Source organism: Cynara cardunculus (assembly GCF_001531365.2).
Source record: "Cynara cardunculus var. scolymus isolate 2C chromosome LG 4, CcrdV1, whole genome shotgun sequence".
NCBI classification, from domain to species: Eukaryota; Viridiplantae; Streptophyta; class Magnoliopsida; order Asterales; family Asteraceae; genus Cynara; species Cynara cardunculus.
Window position 1 is genome coordinate 18,845,688 of NC_037531.1, and position 23,954 is coordinate 18,869,641.

A 23,954-nucleotide genomic window follows, 5' to 3' on the forward strand; every position below is an offset into this window, starting at 1 on the left:
TTGTTTAATATCCCAACCTTAATTCAATAAATTGGACCAATAAGAATTCGGGTATGTGAAAGGAACTGAATGGGTGATGTTGGGATGTGTTCGTGTTTGTGTTTGTTAGCAGTTGGTAGTATGAAATCATATTTGTTTATCATAGTCAGAAACAAGTGTCACAAAAATGGCTATAAAAATCCGATCTCTCGAAGGTGAATTTAAATAGAGAGTACCCACAAAGTCACCGGTTTTGCCAATTCAAGACTTGTCGATTTAACTAAGTCGACCTCTAGGTATCGTAGCTCTACCAGTATGGAAATAAATGCACAAGTCTCTTTGTAACATCAATATTGACCGACATTTGAACCTTAGTTAAAATCATGCAAAACCCAGTATCTCTAGCGGGTCATAATAGACTTTCTCAAATCTTCTTACATCACCAAAGCCGTATTTCTGGAACCGTTAATCTCTGGATCAAATATCTAATATTAACACTTACTAGTGATCGTTTTTTCCGCGTTGAGTAAAAATCCCGACTCAAGTGACCAAGTGTAAGAGTTGGTAAAAATGACAACATGGTCTTAGATTTGGCTCACACTCATACCCAAAGAGGTGCTTAGATTATAATAAAAATAGAGAATATAGAAGAAAGAAATACTTGAGCAATACTTTCACTAAAATAAAACTAGAAAATGTTACCTCAGTGGTGAGATAGTGGGTATGAATTACAACAAAAGAAAATTAATACAAAAAAATTAAATGTTAATGACTAAAACTTTAAATAAAACTTAGAGAGAATTAAGCTAAAATATGTATTCTCTTGAATGAAACTCAAAGGCTCTTTATATAGGGAGAAAATGGAGGATCTCACCCAAAAATCCAATGGAAAAAAGCTTTAAAATGCCCTTCGGATAACAACCGAAAAATGTTGTGCATAACCATAAAAATACAAACTTTTGATAGTGGCTATTTGATATAAAAGATGACTTATTTAGTAAGCTTCTAGGAGTTTTATGCAAAAAAGGCAAAAAAAAAAAAAAAAAAACCCAAATCGACCACTCCCTATCAAAAAAACATGCTCCTTCCGTTTATGAAAAACCTCTCCTAAAAAAACATTTACAATCTATATAGACAGCTTAATCCACGTACACAATTTTATCTATACATAACTTAATGCAAAATCGTCATAACAACCCCTAAGATAGATGAGTGAAAGAATTCTAGAATGTTTTTAATTTGACATGAATAAGAGTGTTAACAATTCGAGCCTTTAACGAGCTACTCGAACTTAATAATTATGATCTCAAACACACACATACACTAAAACTCCTTTAACTTAGCGAGTCAAACTCCATAACAACAATGTTCAACTCGCCTTGGCACGATCGCAAACTTAATTAAATTTTTTGAGTCAAGTCAAGTCAAGCCAACCAGACCATTTGAGCATATCGAGTAATTCTATCTTGACTTGGACATCCCAAATATTACATTATAATATAAAATAAACAATTTTAGATCTAAACCTAGTTAAGAAATAGAAAGTAAGAAATTATAAATTACCAATAGTTGAAATTATATATTTATATATATATATATATATATATATGAGTGTGTGTGTATATATATAATATTAACTAATATATATAAATACGGGACGAGGCAAGGAATGCGATCCCCATCCCCGGTTTGAAACAAACGGAGATCCCCGTCCCCGACCAAGTGGATTGGGTTCCCCGACGGGTCGGGGCCCATTCCCCATGCCTACCATTGTGGGAACAAGAACCCGCCGATCATCAAGATCGAATAGAAGGGCAAACATAATCTTAGGGTTGTCATCCTCGGAAGACACTAGATCCAACTTAAAACCATGATGGAAAGTTACTATTGGTCTACCATCCGAGACCCATAAAGAACGTCATAATTCATTCATTCGTGTAACCATGGTCCGGTTTTCAACACATACCCCTATTTTCATGTATAAAATCACAATAAAAAAAGGCATAAATATCAAATTTGTTTTTCAAGAAGGATATTTCAAAAAGGAACATATATTACTCGTTGATAACCTGCAACCTTACTCACTCCCTGATCCCATCTTTGCTGCCAATATGTAAATCTTCCATCTTCGAACCAACTTCAACTGCTGATGGCTGCTTGGTTGGACCATTTGCCCCTAAGACGGTGTTGCCCTTTTGACTCGAGGGTCCGGTCAATGTCTGCCATATTCTCACGGTTCCATCTTCTGAGCCAGATGCATATGACTCACCTCCCGGTGAGAACCGCACACAATGGACTGGACCGTGGTGACCCTTGTTGCATCCTGCAAACACAAATCATCAAAAAAAACCCCTTAGATTACTCCCCAAAAAAGCCATTTAAAGGGCCAGCCGGACCAGGGGCCTGTTGGTTTCAGAAGACCAAATGTCTAGGGGCAGGGCTGGGAAGAACACGTATGGAGAAGAAAGGGTCCAAGTCCAGTCGATGTAGGACTCCAACACCCCCTCTCCAGGCTCCAACACAAATTGTCCCAAAGTGTCTGTTTGGGGGGGGGGGGGGGGGGAGGTTCAAATTGCCCCTAGTGTCTGCATTCCTAAAATGGTATATCTCGGCTCTAATACCATGTGAGAATGTGTGAAACCCCTTAGATTACTCTGAAGTCTAGCCGATGTGAAACTCAACACGCCCCCGCCAACATAGGCTCGACGGGCATAGATAGTCCCCAAGTATCAGGAGGGGATAAACATGTACAAATTTCACCGAGTTTTGAGTCCCTAAATTGGTAAATCTTTGTTTTGATACCACGTGAGAATGTGTGGAACCCCATTAAATTACTCTCAAAAACAGCCCTTGAGAAGAGAACGGTTCCAAGTTCCAACATATATAGAGCCATTCGAGCATACATTTTTTCGAGACGAACTTTCTAATATGTGCATAAATCAAACAATAAAAATATAAAAATTATCAACCTCAAGCCAATAAACGAGTTAACGATTGTGAGTTCGAGCCCATAAATGAGCATCGAGCTCGATAACTAAAAGAATACTCGAGCTCAAGCTTGATCCCTACATTGAAAAGTTATTCGAGCTCGAATGACCTACTACTCGACTCGACTAGTTTACACCCCTACTGATAAGAAAGGTTCCAACTCTAGCCAATTTGGACCACAACATTTACTATAATGGTGCTTCAAAAAATTAACGACACATATATCCACGCTACTTACCGATCTCTTCACCAGTATTAAAATCAAAAAGACGAATCCACATGTCCTCTCCTCCAGCAATGAACTTATTACCGAAATTCGGTTCCAACGACGCTGATTCCACAGTGCAGGGCATATCGTAACTCTTCACCAATCCAAAACTAAAAAAGAAAAACCGACACAAAACTCGTGAAACATATATCGCAAATCATGCATACGATAACCATTGATTTCAAACTTACTGATTTGCATCCCAGAACTTCACACTTGATCCATCCGCAGTGGTGATATAACGACCGTCCTTGCTAACTTCAGCACTTGTTACCGATGATTTTGTTTCGAGTGTATGGACAATCTTGCCACTTCTCACATCCCAGAGCCTGCGATTAGATCATTTCAGATGGATCGACCACAAAGTGCACTTCCGTTAAGTGGTAATACCAGCAATTTTCGAGGAGCAGTTGATTCAGAAATTTTCCCGTAAGATTTTTCATTTCGTCTTGAAGTCCATCTTGTTGTTTCTAGAACAAAGTTTACATTATTGCAGCCAATTTTTTGCCTAATTCTTTTTACGGTAAATCATGGCAAACCGAGAACATAAAATTATCTATAGCTTGACATGTTAACTAGCTTTGTTTCAAGAGGTCCAACTGCTTTCTTTATAGACTGATAGCAGAATGTGTCTACATGTCCTAATAGACTGATAGGACGCTTTTGGGGCATCCTAACTAATTTTTTAGGACACTTTTAAGAAGTGTCATTTGAACATATCTTTTTATAAGACGGCTGTTTTTATACAACACTTTTTCAAATAATGTCATATAAAAAGACTAAAGGGGCCGTTTACTAAACGCTTACCGCAAAAGCACTTACCAAATCACTTATCTTACTGCTTGAGCATGACAAGGACCATGAATCTTTACCCATAAGGGGCATAACAAGGACCGAGAGTCTTACACGATAAGTGAGGGGAAAGACTCTTACCCGGTAAGTGCTTACCGGGTTTAAGACGCTTACAAACAAGCCATTTTGATGGCCGGGAATGTTGCATAATAAGAAAGTAAAGGTAATTTCTCTAGTTGGTAAACATTTGGGAAACGGCTCTAATAGGACGTTCTATTTCAAACGTGTCCTAGAAAACTTGTTACTATCAAATTATTGCAACACTTTTTACATAGGATGCACAATTGTTTGGTCCTATAAACTTAAGTCCCTATAAAATAGTCTATTAGAACATCTAGACATACTTGGCATCTGATAAAACCGATTTTGCTGTATCCTAAATTTAATTTCAATTTCATAAGATTTGAGAAAAAATGAACACAGCAACAAGAGAATAAGGGGCCGTTTACCCAAACGCTTACCCCGGTAAACACCTAACAGTAAGACCTAGTCAACGGTCTAGCTTTACCGGGTAAGATTGTAGTTCAACAAAATGGTATCATATGCAACAATTTACCCGGTAAGTTCTTACCGGGTAAGAGTCGACACCCTCACTTACCATGTAAGACTCTCCATCCTTCTCATCGCTCTTACCGGGTAAGATTCTCGTCCCTTGCCATGTCCATCCGATAAGGTAAATGACCCGGTAAGTGCTTACTGGGTAAGCGTTTAGCATACGTGATACGGCCCCTAAATCTTATTTTTCTTTTCATTGCATACCTTACTCCACCAGAATCAGAGCAGGAACTCAATATAGTTTGATCGCTGTGAAGCCATAAAACACTCCTCACCGAACCCGGAGAGTTCACAACTTCCCTCGGAGGCGCATCAGGTCGATTTAAATCAAATATGCGAAGTATCTTCTCAAAACCACCCGTGAGTAGAAGATGTGTATCCTGTATATTTAAACAAAATTTGTTGCTTACATTATTCATGATGACCACGACATACATACATACATATATATATATATATATATATATATATATATATATATATATACAAGCAATGTACAAGAAAGTGATTCTTCTCTAGAATTTGCAGGTTTTTTGGTGACCGTGGGTGTCCATGCAAGCTTGAGCCCCGACTAACCCCATGGGCCCTAAAGTGACTCAAGGTTAAATCTTCTTTCACAAGTCATGCATTCACAAAATCTCTATTTTTGATAAATAAATACAAGCCACTTGAAAAGAATGGTCAAGTGGCAGTACAAACTAGGAACTGAATTGGTATGGTATCAAGTATTATTTCCCGAATGCTGTGTACAAACCAATTATTATTCGTTCGTAAAATCTTATACCATGTACCAACCAACAGTATTTTGTACTAACTTTTTTGGGTTGACACATGTTGGTACTGGTTTTGTACCAATTTCAACTTGCATATATGAAAACTTGACACTTTCTATTTTCAAAATTTGAGTTACATTTTGAGTTTGCAAGCAACAAATGCCATGTTTAAGGGTTTTAATTGCAAAGAACATGGCTTACAAACATTCAGATGCTCGTACAAAAAAAGTTCCAAGTTATAATGTTTAATGCTCAATACATCAAAAAACACAACAAGTAATTGATAATTACATAAGTTTGTACAATGGTACTACCATGGTACATCACTTCCAATACTGTCTACCAACAGAGTCTGCATATTTGTACGGTACTACCAACCAAGTTTGCATACTTGGCACAGTACGACCAACCCACTGTAAATTGGTACCAATTTAATTGGTACACATGTTGGCTGGTTTTGTTTGGTACAAACTCTCTTTTAAAAAATGATCACTCATGTGCAAGTGACAACATGCAAAAAGATTAAAATTACCTCAGAAAAAGCACATGCCCGAACTATATGTTTGTGGTCAAATGAGTGTAGTTCATCCCCGGTTAATGCATCCCACAATTTCCTGCAAACAAAAAGATGAATTATAAATGACGTTATAATTTTATCTAAAGAGCGTGACTATTCCATTTTCCGTAACAGGACCACAACTAATCTTTTTATAGTGTACCATCTATCAACATAAAATTAAACGCCATGCAATGAGTTTAACATAGACCATCAACAGGTGCAGAATGGAAAATATTGTCTAATCACACGACCATTAAGGGTACTTTGGTACGCAAAAGAAACTGGACAGGACTAGACGGGTATAACGTAGGCGGGTAAAAGAATTGTGAAAGGTTTTAGGATTTTTATTTGACATGAGTAGTTTAGTAATTTATCAATATTGTCCTATTTCCCTGACTTTTATTCCACCTATTTTAGTGGGACAGAAAATAAATAAAAAATGCATTTTTGTCCACTTGAGTCTTGCCATGTCCCAGTCTAATGTCACACCAAACATGGGACAACAGCTGTCATGTTTCTCCTGTCTCACATGCCAAACGCACCCGAACGCTCTGTTCTTGAAACCTTTTTTACGAAGGAAAGAAAAGGGAGGGAAGGGGAAGAAAGTAAAAAAAAGCTCGTGTTCTCGAAACATATTTAGGAGAGGAAGGAAATGGAGGGAAAATAATGATAAATTTCCTCCCAAAACTTCCCTTTCAAATGTGGGAGGAAATGGAAGGAAAGAAAATAAATTAAAACCCTATAAAAATTATTAAAATTACGAAACTACCCAACCTTTCATCATAAAGGATATATTTTTGAAAGGGTATATTTGTAAAATTGACATCTTTCCTTTCCTTTCCTTTCTCTCTTGTCAACAACATGACAAATTTTCTTTTTTTTCCTTTCCTTACCTTCCCTTCCCTTCCCTTTGGAGAACACAAATAAAAGAACTATTTTCCTTTCTTTTCTTCTCCCTCTTCTTTTCCATCCATTTCTTTTCCTCTCCAAATTCGAGAATACAGCAAACAACTTCACCAAGCATAAATAATATAAAAAAAATGCTTCATTACATACGCAGTGAAATCAGCGGATGCAGATGCAGCACGTAGAGCATTAGTATCGAGACAGCAACTCCACACGGCACCTTTATGCCCCTCGAAGGTTCCAATCCAATCCCCGGTCTCTCCATTTCTAAGCATAGGGGTGGAATCTGAAAAAATAAATATATTATTGTTTAGTTAACTTAGAATGGATTTGCTTTCAAGCTTCAAATTTAAAAACCTATTTTATCAAGTTAAATTCAAAAAAAAATGATGCTCAACACACTCCCACTCACTACGATATTAATCCATGAACCAATATTTTGTCAGCAAAATGTTGAAGGTCGATGTAACATCGACCTACATGACCAATTCAAATTCAACCAGTATTTTCTCCGACGTTTTTAAAATGCATTTCTTTTGAATAATAATTAGCTTAAAAAAGAAATGAGCCGTATACTGCATGTTGCAGCAAATCCAGCAAAGGGCAACTCCTTTCATGATGTTCAATATGGCCAACTGCCCACCAACGATATTATGCTTTTCAAAACCAAATCCATCCCCAAACCTTATATTTGATGACTACGGTTATCACAAAGAAATAAATCATCTTTTGTGCATGAACTTGGTAAGACCTTTTAGCCGGTATGGAATTTTCTTCCGTGAGGACACAAAAGTTCGATAAATCAAGCAGTTTAACAGTTCTCCTCCGCGACCTAGTCATTTGACTTCCATAGGAAAAAAATGCACAAAATGCAAATGCATATTGTTCAAAAACTTCTCATTACTTTTGTTGGTTCCTCCAATTAATATATATTTCTATAGGATTTTTATGCATATTCAAGCAGAAGATTTGCTTGACCATCTCCAAATATAGCATTGGCTTCTAAGCCCACAAAATGGTTATACTTATAGTCAATAGCAGCAAAAGGAGGGAAATGGATACTCAATTTAAAGTGAGTAAACAGAATGCTACTCCCTTCTACCATCTTCTTATCCTTTTGAAGTTTCTAATTCCTTGAAATTAAGGGGCACTGGGGGCAAAGAAATGTTCATTCTTCATGTTGTGGTACTATCTCTAATTTCACTAAATATCAACAAAATGAGATCCATCTTCACATCATATAAGTATCCACTCACATTATCCTAATATGAACCACATAATGAAAATGTTAAACCACCTAAATGAATATGAGTCAGTGTGTGAGACTCTGAACAGGCATCTCAATTGAGGTGCCAAACACAAAACTACACTTGAATACAAGAACAAAAGAAAACAGTTGATAGTTGAAATAAGAGCATATTAGCCACTTAAAGTGTTGTTTGTTTTTTTAAGAGATGTTGAACTCTGAAGTCTGATTTCACTTTTGATTGATAAAAGATGGTGCTAAAGTATGAAAACATAATCAATAAGACTGTTTGTTTTCGTAAACAGGTAGATGTCTGAATCTCTATAAGTTTTACCCTTCAAAATATTATGATGTTGAATTTGTATACATTTATACAATTTTAAATAAATTAAGGTTAACCGATTGGGAGAGGATTGATTGAGAAACGCTCATTGTTGAGGGTCTGGAGAACAATAAGAGGCAAATAAGGGGTTTGTTTACCTCTTACCAGATAAGAGGACGGTAAGACATAAGTGCCTCTAAAAATTTAAAAAAACAAACAGTCCGAATGGCCCTACCTCTTACCGGATCCGACATAAGATGCTGATAAGAGCTTTTTTTAAACAACCAAGGCACAACTCTATTATTCTAAAAGTAAGAAAGAGACAAACTCTTCTTTTAGCACAACGATGTTGTCCCGTAATATTATTCCTCAATTCTCGGTACAATCCTTCCTAAATTGTTGTATATCCTTCTTGCTTATATTAGCCTCCTAACCACCATCATACACCATTGATAAATCTTTACATAGATATTATAATCATACTTAAAAAGTTTCAACAACAATAATAGAGAGCAGAAGTTAATATCAATATTCCCCGTTATAAACTTGCACTATGGAAGAGAATGGTAGGATATGCATCTTATCATTTTATCATATTTACAAACATGCAGTATTAATATGAGCAAAGAGGCCAATGCCTATTAGGGGGTGTAAATGATGTGAGTCGAGTTCGAGTATCAATATACTCGACTCGAACTCGATAGCCATTTCTCAAGCTCGAACTCGACTCGAAACTCGCAAGTAGTTGAAGACTAAACTCGAACTCGATTGCAATTTTTTAAACTCAAACTCGAGCTCGAACTCGAACTCGAACTCAAATCAAGCTCACTCATCGAAATTTATGGAATTTTAGGATCTTCTCTTATAAATTATAAAACTTAAAGTTGTTCCCTTAAATTTTAAAAAACTAAAGGGATGCACCTCAAACTTCATCATCAAAAAGACAAAGTTACAAACTTCAATCACCTCCTTCTCTTTTTATAGCAACTCTAAGTCCTTCTTTTACTATGTCTCTTCCAATGCGGGACAACTTCACCAACACTTCTATAGTTTTTTGTCTTTTTTAATTATGATTTTAATATAAAAAATTATTGATATAGTTTTTATAATTAAAAATGCACAATATTGTTCAAATATCTAAAAATATAAGACACTTTTATTACATTATATTATACATATTATATTATAACTAATTATATTATAAAAATCGAGTATCTCACGAGCTTATCGAGTCAAATATTGAGTAGCTCGACTTGACTCGTTAGTATGTTGAATTGAGTTCGAGTTTGAGCGGAGCCTATTTCAATCGAGTGTTGACCGAGTTTTGACCAAGTCGATCACAAATAGCTCACGAGTTGTCTCGTGTCGTTTACACCCCTAATGCCTATAATTGGTGCTGGTCAACCTACTCTTGTGCTTGAATATGCATTCACATCTTATAGAAATATATATTAATTGGATGGACCAACATATAAGAAGTTCATAAACAATATGCATTTGCACTTTGTGTGTTTTCTTTCTACGAAAGTCACACGATTAGGTCACAAAACCAAATAGAACTGTTCCTTCTTGATTTGTTGAACTTTTATGTCCTCACACGTCTTTAACAAGTTCATTCATGCACAAACGATGGTTCATTCCTTTGTAATAACCTTAGTTATCAACTACAAAATGCGGTGGGCAGTCGATTTGGTTTTGAAAAAAAATAATATTATTGGTCAGCAGTTGCCCTTATTAAACATCATGAATGCAGTTGCTCTTTGCCACATTTGCTCCTCTTCTTACCACTCCATTCTAGGGTAATCCTTACAGGACATAACAACATATATAACAGAAGTAATCAAATGCAAATATAACCAATATTATAATGATCATCAATTCATAACACCAAACATAACACATAATCTATATATATATATATATATATGTGTGTGTGTGTGTGTGTGTGTATAGAAAGAGAGAGAGAGAGATACAGCATACCTTTGCTGGCACTGATAAGGAAAAACCCATCTGGAGTAATGGGACTGTAAAACAAATCCACCACCGGACGAGAATGACCATGGCATACAAGCGGAACTGCCACTTTCTTCTTATCCATTATATCTCTTAAAAACACCCAAATTACACATACACAAAACCCTAATATCTGATCTTTCCAGTTTCAAACCTAAATCACAATCCCTGATCCTAATTCTGAAATCAAACACTAATAAAAACCTCGAAATCGACAACTAATACCCAAAAAAACACACAATTTCCTGAACAAAATGTCTGATCTTCGTAATGATTAACAAAATCTTACAGAAATAGTTTATATTAATACGTAGAAATGGCGGCAATCAACACAGGTGGGAAACCTAATTTTTTGAACTTGTGATCGATTCTGTACGATGAATCCACACCTCCTAACCCCAACAGCATCAATGAAGAACAGATCAAACTAATTTATGTGAATTAAAACCAAAGAAAAATATTTTTTTTTTAAAATAATGCGTATATAGGGCTAGGCGCGAGGCTGCCATTGAGATGCTGCTTGCCTTTATAGTGTCCAGACTTCGGGATTTCTTTCTTGATGATGGTCCTTGATGTTTTGGGGTATTCTCAATTAACCCCATCTACTTTTTGAATTATCTAATAGACTCCTTCTTCTTTCATTTGTTTACAAAATCACCCCCTATTTTGATATTCTCTATCATTGATCATACCCAATAAGTTGGTTTTTTGGGGCGGGTGGAGTATGCCCAAATATAAGACAGATCTCGAGTTCGATCACAAACCTTCTGTTAGGTGTTAGCCTTAGTCGTTGAGTGAGCCAAAAAATATCTCTATACATTGATGTCATTGGATGCAGGGTTCGTATGGGGTTGGTTGGAGTTGCTGGTAATCAACTTATGGATTTATTACGTTTTAAAACTATAATAATTAGACAATCATATAAGATGTATCCCAATAGATCTTAAACGTTTTTCAATCTATATCGGTATTTTTATTTTCAAGGTTTCAACAAATGAAATTCAAATATTCGCTAAAATAAGAGAGGGGTTGAATGTCATGCAAAACAACTTGCCTAATACATCATTTGATTGAAAAGTAAAATCATAATTTGTCATATTCGTTTATCTTGTCATCAATAATTTGTAAGGGGCTGAATGGTTTAATGGTCAGAATGATTAAGAGGCTCTCATGATATGGTGCAAAATGAAATATAATTGTTCGGTAGTTGCTTACAATGGAATTATGGCGCTGAATGGTTAAGGGAGGTTCATGATACAAAATCATTTAGAGGGTTTTAGAACGATTAAGAGACGGATTTTTTTTTTTTTTGTCAAACAAAATTCACCTCTTAACGATTCACCTCTTAACGATTCAGAGTATGCCTCTTAATGAAACTAGTAAGAGATAAACAAACAACCCCTAAGACCGATTAACATAATTTCAAAACAATAACAAGAAGAAAATTTGTAAAGTATATTGAGTAAATTACAGTTTAGAACACTAGTTTATCATAAATTACGGATTTTGTCCATATGGTTTGCTTTATTACATTGGTCGAATGATGGTCAAGATGGTTTGCAAATCTTTACAGGTTTGGTCCCTAACGCACATGTCATCCATGAAAAGTAGTTAAAGTCATTCACATAGTAGTCACACGGAAGGACATTTATGTCATTTGCCCATTTATACGCCTCTCCTCCTATGCTTGTCCAATAGTCAGGCTTGTATACAGTATCTATATAGCACATATCCATTTTTCTTCAAGAACTTCAAACGGTTAATCCATTTATGTCAAACGGATAACTCCATTTTGTATGATTCAATTTAGATATATAAACCACAAGGAAATGGTTGCGCCTGTAGATCCCCTTATTTACGAATTGATTTCCAAACTATCTGAAGTCGTAATATATGCAGCAAGAACAACCGATTTCATTATATTGTCAGGAGTTGAAACATATGAAATTCCATAAATCAATAGTAACGAGACACCAAAGTTGATTTCTAATGGGGTGTTTTCTTGTTTGTTTAGGTTTTACAAGGATCGAAAAACGAACAAATCATAGCGCCACCAAGAACAAAATATAGAACAATGTTTTGTTTTAGGGTTTATTTTTCTTGACGTGGTTCGTGGTTGTAGGTGGTGCCCGATGGTGGTGGTAGGGGTCGTGGTTGGAAGTGAAGGGGAGAGAGATAAAGAGAGAAAATTAAAGAGGTTTATTTTACACGTCACATCATATGGGTCAAATTCAAACAAAATGCATACCATTAAGGTGACGTTTGGTTCGCAGATTCTGGAGGAATTGGAATGTTGAATTCCTTTGATCAAAATCATTTATTTTGTTTGGTTCATTCTTTTCAACGGAAGGAATCTCCAGATTCCTATGAATTCCATGGATAGATGATTTTAACGTTCCTTGATAAATATATGGAATTTTAATGGAATGAAATTTGTTATTTTCGTAATTCCCAATATACCCTCATCTCGTCTCATAATACCAGCATTGCATCGAAAAACATTTTACGAACCAAACGCCACCTAAGCGTTTTCTCTGTAATAAATAGAAACTAAAAAGGACTATTTGGTTGGTTTTTCATTAAGTCTTGCATGAATACAAATGTCTATGTGGACTAATTCGTCTGTATAATTTGAATTTTCTTTTTGTTTGAAAGAGTTTTTTTATATATGGAAGGAACATGAATTTTAATTGAGGATGACAGGTTTGATAATAATCTAACTTTCTTCATAAAACTTCCCCTTTGAGACCTATATTGAATAACTCAACGAATAAGTTGTCAGTCTATTAAACTAATTAAACACCCTTAAGGACTGTTTGACAGTTGATGAATGGTTGGTGCAGAATGATTAAGAGGCTCTCATGATATAGTGCATAATAATTAAGTGGTCAGAATGATTAAAGAGACTTTCATGATATAGTGCAAAATAAAATATAATTGTTTACGATGAAATTAGAACGTTGAATAGGTAATAGAGGCTCATGATACAAAATCATTCAGATGATTTTAGAATGAACAAAAAAAAATTGCCAAACAAAATTCACCTCTTGATGAAACTATTAAAAAGTAAACAAACAACTCCTTAATCCATAATTCAATAATTCATTAATTCATGATCTACCAAAGGGACCAAAAGTGTAATTTACTCTTTATTTGGCTGCAAATAGCAAGAGGGAAACTGTAATAAATAGAAATATAAGCAGCAGCCGGATCGACGTTTTCCGACTCTTCGAGACCCTCCCTCTTTATCCATTCTCCCTACACACAAAAATATCTTAATCGCTTCTCTTCTGCTCAATATTTGTCAAATCGTCACCGGAATCCGGCGGTCGGAAACCTAACCGGAGTTTTCTGTGAAAATGTCGGGAAAGGGAGCAAAAGGTCTGATAATGGGGAAAGCATCTTCCTCTGCTTTAAATGGATCAAACAACAAAGATAAAGACAAGAAGAAATCCATCTCTCGCTCATCTCGCGCCGGTCTCCAGGTTTCTCTCTCCCTATACGTATATGTTTCTATCGATTAGTTCACTAGATGGACTGATTGAAGAACATCAATCTCCAGGTTTCTCTCTCTATACGTATATGTTTCTATCGATTAAAATTCACTAGAATAACTGATTGAAGAACATCATACTCCAGGTTTCTGTCTTTACACGCATATGTTTTTATCGATTAGTTCACTAAAAGAACTGATTGAAGAACATCAATCTCCAGATTTCTCTCTCTATACGTGTATGTTTCTATCGATTAATTCAGTAGAAGAACTGATTGAAGAACATCAATCTCCAGGTCTCTTTCTCTATACGTGTATGTTTTTATCGATTAGTTCACTAGATGAGCTGATTGAAGAACATCAATTGTAACCAGTAGGTGCAGAATCTGTTAGATCTACTCCTTTATCCATACTCTTTTGATACGAAATTCGATTCTCTCAGTTTCCGCCACAAATTTTCTCCCAAAACCGAATTAATTCCACTTATTGCGTACTTCTTTCGAATAACAATTGTTTTCGCCAAAATTCAAACATAATCGTACTTTTTGCATGGAAGAATAATTCTCTGCATAAGTTTTTCACATCACACACTTTTTTTATAGCATTCATAGTTTCTTTTAACATTAGTTTCATATTTTGAAACCAGTAGTGTTTTGTTGCATATAGATTAGTGGCTTAGAAATGAAATTTGTGTTTGTTTGTGATGTTTTTGAGTTCTCAGTCCATTGATGCAATCTATGCAGTTTCCAGTTGGTCGAGTTCACCGTCTTTTGAAAACGAGGGTTTCTGCTAGTGGAAGAGTTGGAGCAACTGCTGCAGTATACACAGCAGCTATATTGGAGTATTTGACAGCAGAAGTGCTTGAATTGGCCGGAAATGCAAGCAAAGATTTGAAGGTAAAACGTATAACTCCAAGGCATTTACAACTTGCTATTAGAGGTGATGAAGAATTGGATACTCTCATAAAAGGTACTATTGCTGGTGGTGGTGTTATTCCTCACATTCACAAGTCTCTTATCAACAAATCTTCTAAAGAGTAGAAGGGTGTTTTTACTTGTTTTTTACCCTCAAAATTTCAAGAAGAATGTATCACAAGCACTAGTGAATTTGATGTGGTTTTAAGATTGTGGTTCATTTTTGGAGTTTTATTGTTTGTAGAAAAGGTTCATGAATGTTTCAGTTTGTGTATTGTCGTGTGTTCAAAATCTGAAATTGCATTTAGCTGGTGATCGTTTCTTCTTAATAGATGTTTGGATCCACATTTCTTGAATTTTAAGAGTAATTTGATGGGGTTTTATGAATTCCCACATGGTATGGGAGCATCTCCAACACTTATGCTATATTATGCTATATTTTTCCATTTTTTACAAATTTGGAGATTTTTTTCATTCTCCTTGTCTTCTTTCTCTATTTTAGAGGAGAGTTTAACATAGCTGTTTTGAGCAAAATTTCCTAAATCTCTAAAATTTCTAAAATAGCATAATGATTTGTACTATGGAGTAATCTCTACTCATCTAACCCCCTTTTCAACAATTTGGGACAATTGTGCCGGTCTAGTGCTTTTGTTAAAGGACAATTTCACATGGAATTGAGAGTTATAGTCTACCATTTTAGTGTCCTCAACAATTTGGGACAATTGTGCTTGTTTAGCTTATGTTAAATGATAATTTCATGGAATTTTATATATTCTCATGTGGTATCAGGGATATGGTCCGCCATTTTAGGGGGTTTTTTCTTTTTGGGGTGCATTGTACTCGTCTAACCGCTTCTTGACAATTTGAGATAGTTGTGCTAGTTTAGTTTCCGTTAAAGGATAATCTCAACGGATTCCATATATTCTCTCATGGTATCAGAGTTATGGTCTATCAATATCATTATAGGGTTTGCATTTGTGGTGATCTGTACTCATCTACTCCTTCTCAACAATTTGGGACAATGGTGCCCATCTAGCTTTCGTCATGTTAAGAAGTGTTCGACTCAATAGCTCACTTAGAGAGTAATTTCACATCCGTGATTTGTACATCAACACCGGAAATTATAACTAGAGGAGAATGTTTGACCTGGGTCTCAAAGGTGTCTGAAAAGAGCACCACAGACAGGGATTCAGTAATCCGTGTGGTCGAGAAGTAAAATGAAGTCCTTCGGTCCTAAATCTGTAAACAAATCAACTTGTCTGTAAATTAGCTTTGGAGGAAAAAGAAAGCACACATGTTATCTTCTGTTGAATAGGCTTATATACCATTAATCACATATGAATAAACCTGCCCTAACGCCTCTGAAACTTGTGAATCAGGGCATGAGTTTAAACTAGCTTACAATAAATAACAAGACAGAGAGAGAGAGAGAGTGAGAGAGAGAGAGGTTAGGTCTCTTCTTTCTCATTAGGTGAATTGAGTTGGATAAGAAAGAGGAAACCCACACACACAATATACCAGCCCCTAAAAAATCAAAACCCCTACAAAATTTCATGAATCTGCCTTACTTTAACAGTTTGCTGATGAAGGGTAGCATTGCTGCAAGCAATACCTTGGGACACTCCTCATGAGGCAAATGCCCACAACCAGATATTGCAACTAGTGTCTGCATAAATTCACACTTTTGGTCAGAAATGGAACCATTTATTAAAGCATCTCCAATAACAGGTTTTTATAAGAACCACCATTGGAGAAAGTTCTTATAAAAACCTCGATTTTTTTTGAGTTTTTATTAGTTTCTTATGTATAATTATTAACATGTATAAAGATATAATAATTACTGATGTTGAAAAAACACAAAAGAGATTCTTATAAAAAATACCATTGTGGAATGTAGACTTTTATGTAAGTTCTTAATTTGATGAGTTAAAAGTGCTGTGGCAATGAAGAGTACAAAAAGTAGGTTCTTATAAGAACTATCATTGGAAAGAATTCTTGTAATTCACCTACATCCTTTGGGTTCTTGTACGAGAATCTGTGTTCTTACCTTGAGCCTATATATATATAGTATTGATGTTGAAATAATATATAGGGCCCACAAGAGGAGGATCTTATTAGCATAGTGTTTTATGATGGTTCTTAATTTGTTGAGTTGGCAATGATCTGACCAAGAAAATGTGAAAAAGAGGTTTTTAAAGTATTGTGTTTATAGCAAAGAAAATTAGGTTACCATGATGGCTGTTTATTAAAATCCACAATCAATATCAGAATCATCCTATAGTCTTCCAATGTAGAAATCCTATTTGTTTAGGCCCCTTTAAAATTTCAATGGTTGCCCTAAACCAAATCAAACCAAACGAGTCTAGTACATCCCACCCGATGTAGGTGGGTCTGGGGGGTTAAGATGTACGTAGACCCGACATCTACCCTCAAGAGTTGAGTAGATGTTTCCATGACCCCTAGCTGGTGAAAAGTGTGTGAAAGGAGGAAAAACGAATATCCTCGAATTTTGAGAAAGACGGATATGCTAAATTACAATGAAAATTCTCATTCCAAGTTAAACCGGGAGGAATGAAAATTCGATCTCATTTTTATTCCCTGTCATTTTCATTCCCGGTTCCATTACCAAGGCTGAACCAAACAACCCCTTAAATTATGGCATAAAACGAGAAGGGAAACAGGAAAAAGGGATAAAATATACTCACAGAATTTACAAATTTGGATGCCATGTTTTGAACAGATTTTAGAGGAACAAGGGCATCTTCAGCTCCTGCAATAACCATAACTGGGGTGTCTTCCACTTCTTGCACCAATAAGGATGCATTCTGTTCCGAAAGAACCGTATCAGACGATAATTTACCAATCTCATATAACGCATCATCCCAACCTTCTACGCATAGAGGTGCCTACACGGTACAAACACAGTAATTTGAATTCCCAACTGCCCATAAGTGAGAGTTGCACAAAGAGCCCGCTCCTAGCTAGCCCGGTCGGGCCTATTTTCAAACCAAAAGCCTGGGTTTGGTGCATTTAGGGTGCGTTTGGTACACTGGACAAGATATAACAAAACAAAACATAGATCACTGTTCTAGATTTGGCAAGAATAGAGTGGAACAAGTGTGTTTCACCCCCACCCCATACAACAAGGTGGAACAAATCTATATTTTACCAATATAATCTCAAAATAGAACCTCATTTTCTTCTATAACGTCAAATACGTCTCCCTCTTTACATTTTGTTCATTTTTTAAATTTTATCTATTGTATTTTATGTTCAACTTTCACTTTCCTGTCCTAAAAATATTATTTTTATACGTTTTCTATATTTTGATTAATTTATGTAATTTATTAAATATTAATAATATAGAAAAAGTATAAAATAAAAATCGGAAACTACATAAACTTTTTATTTTGGTGTCATTTTAATTGTCTTGACGAAAACTTTCTAATGATATATTTTGTTATAAAAACTATTTTTTTATAACTTAATTAATTGTATGAATTAATTAAAATATATAAACAACTCATTAGGGGTAAATTGGTTATTTTATTCGTTCTGTCATGTTCAGTTCTGTCTTACCAAATGTTGAACAATTATGCAGTCATGTCTGGATACCAAATGCATCCTTAGAGCAATTGCAAGTCTCTGTGTACCTTGTAGAGGCTTAACACATCCGTTGTTAGCTTGGTAGCGTCGTACCATGCCCTGCGATTAACAACTTGACAAATTTCTGTTCGGAGTAGAGAATGAACCAAGTGCTTCTTTCCGAGAGAGGTACGCATGAGTATTCTAGCCAACCCAGGAACCACTTCTCTTGACAAGCTTACTGTGAGCAATACTACCCCTTTAATTTCAACCTGAAAAACAGATCTTATTTTCACTAATCTGTAACTTATAGCTTGATTTGTGTGCTTAAGTGAACTAGGAAACACAATTTACTTGGTTTTACATGATCCCAGTCCCGGTTAATCTGGACAAATATGTAAGGTTGGCCCAGCATTATCCGGGTTATTGGCAGAGCTCAACCTCCCTGATGGTTAAGGCTCAAGCCTACCAAAGGTGAGGAGTGTGTGTGGGTTTTGCAGTATTTAATAATATAATATTCTTAAAAAAATATTATTCTATATTGTAAGATGTAACGCCCCAAGCCCAACAGATTGACCGAATAACTTTAGATTCAACTTAAAACCATTGTGGAAATTATTGGTAGCCCACAACTTGAGGCTTATAAGGAGCTCACAAAGCCCATTTTTTATCCATGTCACCATGTGGGACGAGTTGTTACATAATAGAGGAATAGTTTCAGAAACCTTTGTCAGAATCGATGGATTACTGACAAATATTGACATAACATTCAGAAAGATCTGCTTAATGAGTTTCAGAAAAGGAAAAACAAGATGATGCTTATTATCATGCACAAATACAACTTAACTTACATCGACAGCGTTTGGTGATGAGAGGACTCTTCGTGCGGCCTTTAATGCAAGCAGGCCTCCATCATCATGACCAACAAGCACCACAGAAGAAAGTCCCATCTCTTTACAGAAAGAAATAAGCATGTCAACCTGGAAATTATTGTTAAAAAGGAGATGTAAAGGACAGAAGATACAATAGAAGTGAAACTAGCTATGCTGGTACATTAACATTGGTGAAAATGCCTAGAGCTTCAATTTTGTAAAAAGCCAGAAATATGAAACAATATTTGCCATAAAATGGTTCTAAATACAATAGATAAACACTTAAGTGGCGTTTGGTTGGCATAACGTTTTTTAATGGAATAATTTGACTTTCAAGGAATTGGAATGGAATAAACGTTATCATATTTGACCACCTCTTTTGTTGGCAGACATTGGAATGGAATTTGTTAATGAAATTGGAATATGTCTGTTTTGTTCTGCTTTGGAATTGGAATGAAATGTTGGTAAATGACCAAAATATCATTTTTTTTTTTGAAAAATTTGGATTTTTTTGTAACTAAAAATACTTGAATAAAATAATTATTTAATATGTAAAACAATATAAAAAACACAATCCAAGTATAAGAAAAAGAAATTATAACATTCCATTCCATCAAAATACCACCTTATTGTCAAGGAATGTTCAAATCCCTTATTTGTGGACTCACTGGATTTTGAATATTCCTTCCCTAAAAAGGAATGAACCAAATGAGGGTACAAAATTTGGTCAAAGGAATTCAATATTCCAATTCTATCAAATTCCTCCAGATCTGCGAACCAAATGCCACCTTAGGGAATGTTTGGTAATTATAAGCTAGTTTATTTTTTCAGTTTATTGGAAAAACCCCATTTGGTTAGCCATAAGCTAGCTTTTTTAAACACTACTTCAAGTAGCGTCTTAATAACCTCCATGGGTCTTTTTCCCACTGTTTTCCAATTACGCCCCTTATATTTTTCCAACTAATTTCTCGACATGACATTTTAGGTCATTTTACATCATCATCCTCTACCTTATCAGCTAGTTTTTACCAAACATGACTAGTTTATCAGCCACAACTAATTGTCAAGGATATGGAAACAATACCTGGGTATCAAGCATGTAAGGATTCGGCAGTTTATTTGCTTCCCACTCCTCTCGCCTTGGTCTGGACGTCAATCCCCAACCAGGACGATCGAAAGCAGCAACAATACAATTAACCTGTCGAGACAGCACAGCCATTATATGCCTCCATGAGAAGACTCCCCCTCCAAAACCATGCACTAAAACAATCCCAAACCGTCCATTTACTTCAGAAACTTGGGGTGACGGAGAAACTACTTTACTCGTCGGATACTCGTTAGTTCCTTCATCTATACTAAAAACCGGCATTTCTTCAGAAAATATAGGAGAACTGTTGCCATCCAGTAATGGAGCGTAGAGAGATGAGTCTTGAATTTGAATGCTAAAGCTCCTACGAAGATGATGTTGGGTCTTTGGTATATCGCTTAAAGATGGATTCTCGAGAAGGGTTGTAGAGGATAGCGTACGAGAAGGTGGACTCGGCATGGTAAGTTTGTAGTGAATGGTGAGACCATGCCAGGGCATGAATAAACTGTCGACATCGGTTAGTAATCTAACAGGAAGTTCCCCATGATTGTGACCTAGGCGCAAAGGTTTTCGTCTAATTTCATCATCACTTTTCTGTGCCCGGTCAGAAGTAGGAGTCGGAGATCGCGGGACTTTAGCGTAGCCAATTGAAGATAGAATTTGGTTCAAAAAAACCTGGTGCATAGTAAGAAAATGGAAAAAAAGATAGTTAAGATTGCATACAACACGCACTAAAGCATATTTTGGAAAGTAGAAGACACATTTTCATCAGTACTTTATGATCATAAGTTCATAACCACCAGATGTATATAGTTTTTTCCTTCACAGGGTTTAAGGCTTGCAAACAAAATTATCTATTATGCAATTGAGATTTTAGAATCAACAGATTTCAATTCCCTAAAAAGACACTATAATTCATTATACTAACTTCATATGCCACAGTAGCATAGATGCATATATGTATATGAAGTAGCAGGAACCACTTCATTTCCTTATTAATATTACACGTACTGATTCAGGATTAATTCGGTTAAACATAAGCTTCCTCCGTGCTCTGCAACTTGTTCTATAAGCAATAACAGTATGCCCAAGAGCAAAAACCACAGATGAAAGGAACAGCACATGCATCCCCCATGACTTCTTCAGATGAAGCCTTTGTGTTGAAAGAGAAGATGAAGCTTCAGCCTCAAGCTGGGAATTTACAGTGAAAACACATGCTTTAACTGATAAAACGAGAATTGAAAAAATGGAGCACAAAGTGACTGTTCCAAGATATTGCCCATGTGAGAGCACAGGACTATCATACATCAGATAAACACCTGCAATCACAAAGGAAATTTCGATATCACTTGATGAAGGTCCAAAAGCCACTTTTTAATCAATGGTATATATATATATATCACAGTGCACACATAGACTAGCGAAGTCCAACATTATAACTTTTATCTAGATCAAATGGAAACAAAATCCAAAGTTAAGACGTGCGCATTGATGAATAATCAATGGCTTTGTCAGTGCTATATTTCATTTTCTTATTCCCCTATCTTATGTGTTTTCATATAGATTGCTATCTATCTTATGGATGCATCTTCTACTTGCAAAGAAGTGCATTCATTTGGAGTGATAATCCCAATCGGTAACCACATACATCAATCCATGAACAAAAACATAATGAAACAACGATGTAAAAACACCATCCAGGCATCAGTTTCACCAAGTTTCCTGTTTTATACTTATCTAGCAAAGGAGCTTTTTTTTATATTATCATGGTATCTTGCGCCTTTGGTCCAACAGATCCACACGATGCGAACTTTAGGTTTTTCATCTGCAGGCATATCCCCTAACCAGTGGCTCATGGGATTCAAACATGAGACCTAATGGTTCATGAGGCACCAAGTCCCAACGAATAGCATTGCCTAGGGGTAAGGGTACTATACATACAAGATCACATCAACTTCAATAAATATTGCCAACAGCACAAATATTGAACAAAACTATATTCATACAATAACATAATTTACATTCTAATTTAATAAAGCTCTTCCAACTAAATCCGAAAACACTTCTATAGTAGCTTGGAGTTCAAATTGGGGAGAAAATAATGCACAATGTATGGCCAAATATTAGCATTGCTGTGTTGATGCTTGTGCGCATGAAATTAGCGTACACAAAGATAATGCAGGTATATATACAATCTTCGATATCAATGGTTTCAAAAAAAAATGCACGATTAATTAAATTTGCATTACCGGAGATTATGAGAGATCTGATGGCTGAAACCACCGGAACGTCGGTCAATGAACTTCTGAAATCGTATCTCTGCAGATGTTCCTTGAAACTGTAGCATTTAACGCACGTAAAGCTCGAAATTAAAACACAAGGAACCAATATATCACCAATCGCGACCAAAATCGGAAGCCACAGAATCAATAACGACGCCACCATAACAACCAAAAAATGTAGTGTCCGTATAAATCTCCGTATCTTCTCAAACAACCCTCCCTTTCCGGCAGCCATGGTTGATGAAATTTATTCCAATTCCGATTATCTGCGTTTCAGGTAGGTCCAGGAGAGATACGAGATTGAAGAACCAAAAATGTGAAAACCCTAGGCGATGCCAGAACAAACGGCGGCGAATCAGCCATGTGACGCTCGCCGGTGAAAGAAAATGAACGTTCCTCTGTTTCCTTTTCTCGGTGTACCTTAAACGGAAAAGAGTGTAACCACCATGGCTAGGGTTTGGTTGAAATCTGGAAGAAAATGGGGAAGGTTGGTGTTGTGTTTGAAACAGAGAGACGACGAGGTCTGGTTGGTAAATTTCGACGGAGGAGCTCTTTTGTTGTTGTGGTTCTCGTGTTTTTTTCAGTGAACCACTGCAACCTTTTGTTTCCTTTTTAGAGTAAATTACGTTTTTGGTCCCTGTAGTTTGTTAAAAATTACGATTTTTGTTTTTGTGGTTTAAAAATTACGGTTTTAGTCTTTATGGTTTCATTGCTAATTTTGTCCTTATAATTTACAATTTATTATTATTTTGATCTTTTTGGTTTACAATCCTTTACTGTTTTGGTCTCTTGTAAGTAAAAGTAGGATTAGTTCAGAGACGAAAACAGTAATAAATTGCAAATCATATAAACAAAAGTCGCAATTTTCTAAGACAAATGGATGAAAATTGAAATTATTAATAAACCACAATAAATTTACTCTTCTTTAACACGCCAAATTTGGTGCAATATTGTTCATTTTCCCCGAATTTTATATCAACTCGAAGAAAAAATAAAAAATATACCTAAAAGCTTAAATGCTGATGTGACGAGTGATGTGGTATCCAACTCAGTATTATTTGCTGACGTGGTTAGTGACATTAATTTTTTTAATCTAAAATTAGTCTTCAACCGGTTATCCGGGTATTTAAATGTTTAAAACTTTACATATTACGTATTAAAATAGAAGTTTTGAAAGTATATTACCAAAAACAAGAATTAAGTTAAAGTATGTTGTTTTTTTCCATGTAATTCGTCCTTTGGCGATATCCATTAGATTAT

At 35.7% G+C, this 23,954-nt stretch overlaps 3 protein-coding genes across 4 annotated transcripts; 1 reads left to right on the forward strand and 2 right to left on the reverse strand.

Annotated features, from left to right (window-relative positions):
• Positions 1-1,832: 1,832 nt before the first annotated feature.
• LOC112511199 (serine-threonine kinase receptor-associated protein-like) lies at positions 1,833-10,953 on the reverse strand. Its single transcript, XM_025116719.1, has 7 exons — positions 10,429-10,953; positions 7,031-7,166; positions 5,948-6,029; positions 4,847-5,022; positions 3,427-3,564; positions 3,206-3,345; positions 1,833-2,302 (listed from the first exon to the last, which is right to left on the reverse strand). The coding sequence occupies exons 1-7, from the start codon at positions 10,544-10,546 to the stop codon at positions 2,061-2,063; spliced, it is 1,032 nt and encodes a 343-aa protein (XP_024972487.1). The 5' UTR covers positions 10,547-10,953; the 3' UTR covers positions 1,833-2,060.
• A 2,727-nt stretch (positions 10,954-13,680) lies between these two features.
• Positions 13,681-15,183, forward strand: LOC112511292 (probable histone H2A variant 3). The gene is made up of 2 exons (XM_025116860.1): positions 13,681-13,946; positions 14,698-15,183. Exons 1-2 carry the CDS (start codon positions 13,821-13,823, stop codon positions 14,992-14,994), a joined length of 423 nt encoding a protein of 140 aa, XP_024972628.1. The 5' UTR covers positions 13,681-13,820; the 3' UTR covers positions 14,995-15,183.
• Positions 15,184-16,206: 1,023 nt separating this feature from the next.
• Positions 16,207-23,250, reverse strand: LOC112511579. 2 transcript variants are annotated; one of them, XM_025117258.1, is made up of 8 exons: positions 22,662-23,250; positions 21,424-21,731; positions 20,614-21,087; positions 20,410-20,523; positions 19,305-19,433; positions 18,522-18,725; positions 17,574-17,774; positions 16,207-16,534 (listed from the first exon to the last, which is right to left on the reverse strand). In XM_025117258.1, exons 1-8 carry the CDS (start codon positions 22,927-22,929, stop codon positions 16,433-16,435), a joined length of 1,800 nt encoding a protein of 599 aa, XP_024973026.1. In that variant the 5' UTR covers positions 22,930-23,250; the 3' UTR covers positions 16,207-16,432. The 2 variants fall into 2 exon arrangements, with proteins under 2 accessions (XP_024973026.1, XP_024973025.1); XM_025117257.1 differs by having other exon boundaries at positions 20,410-21,087.
• Positions 23,251-23,954: the final 704 nt, after the last annotated feature.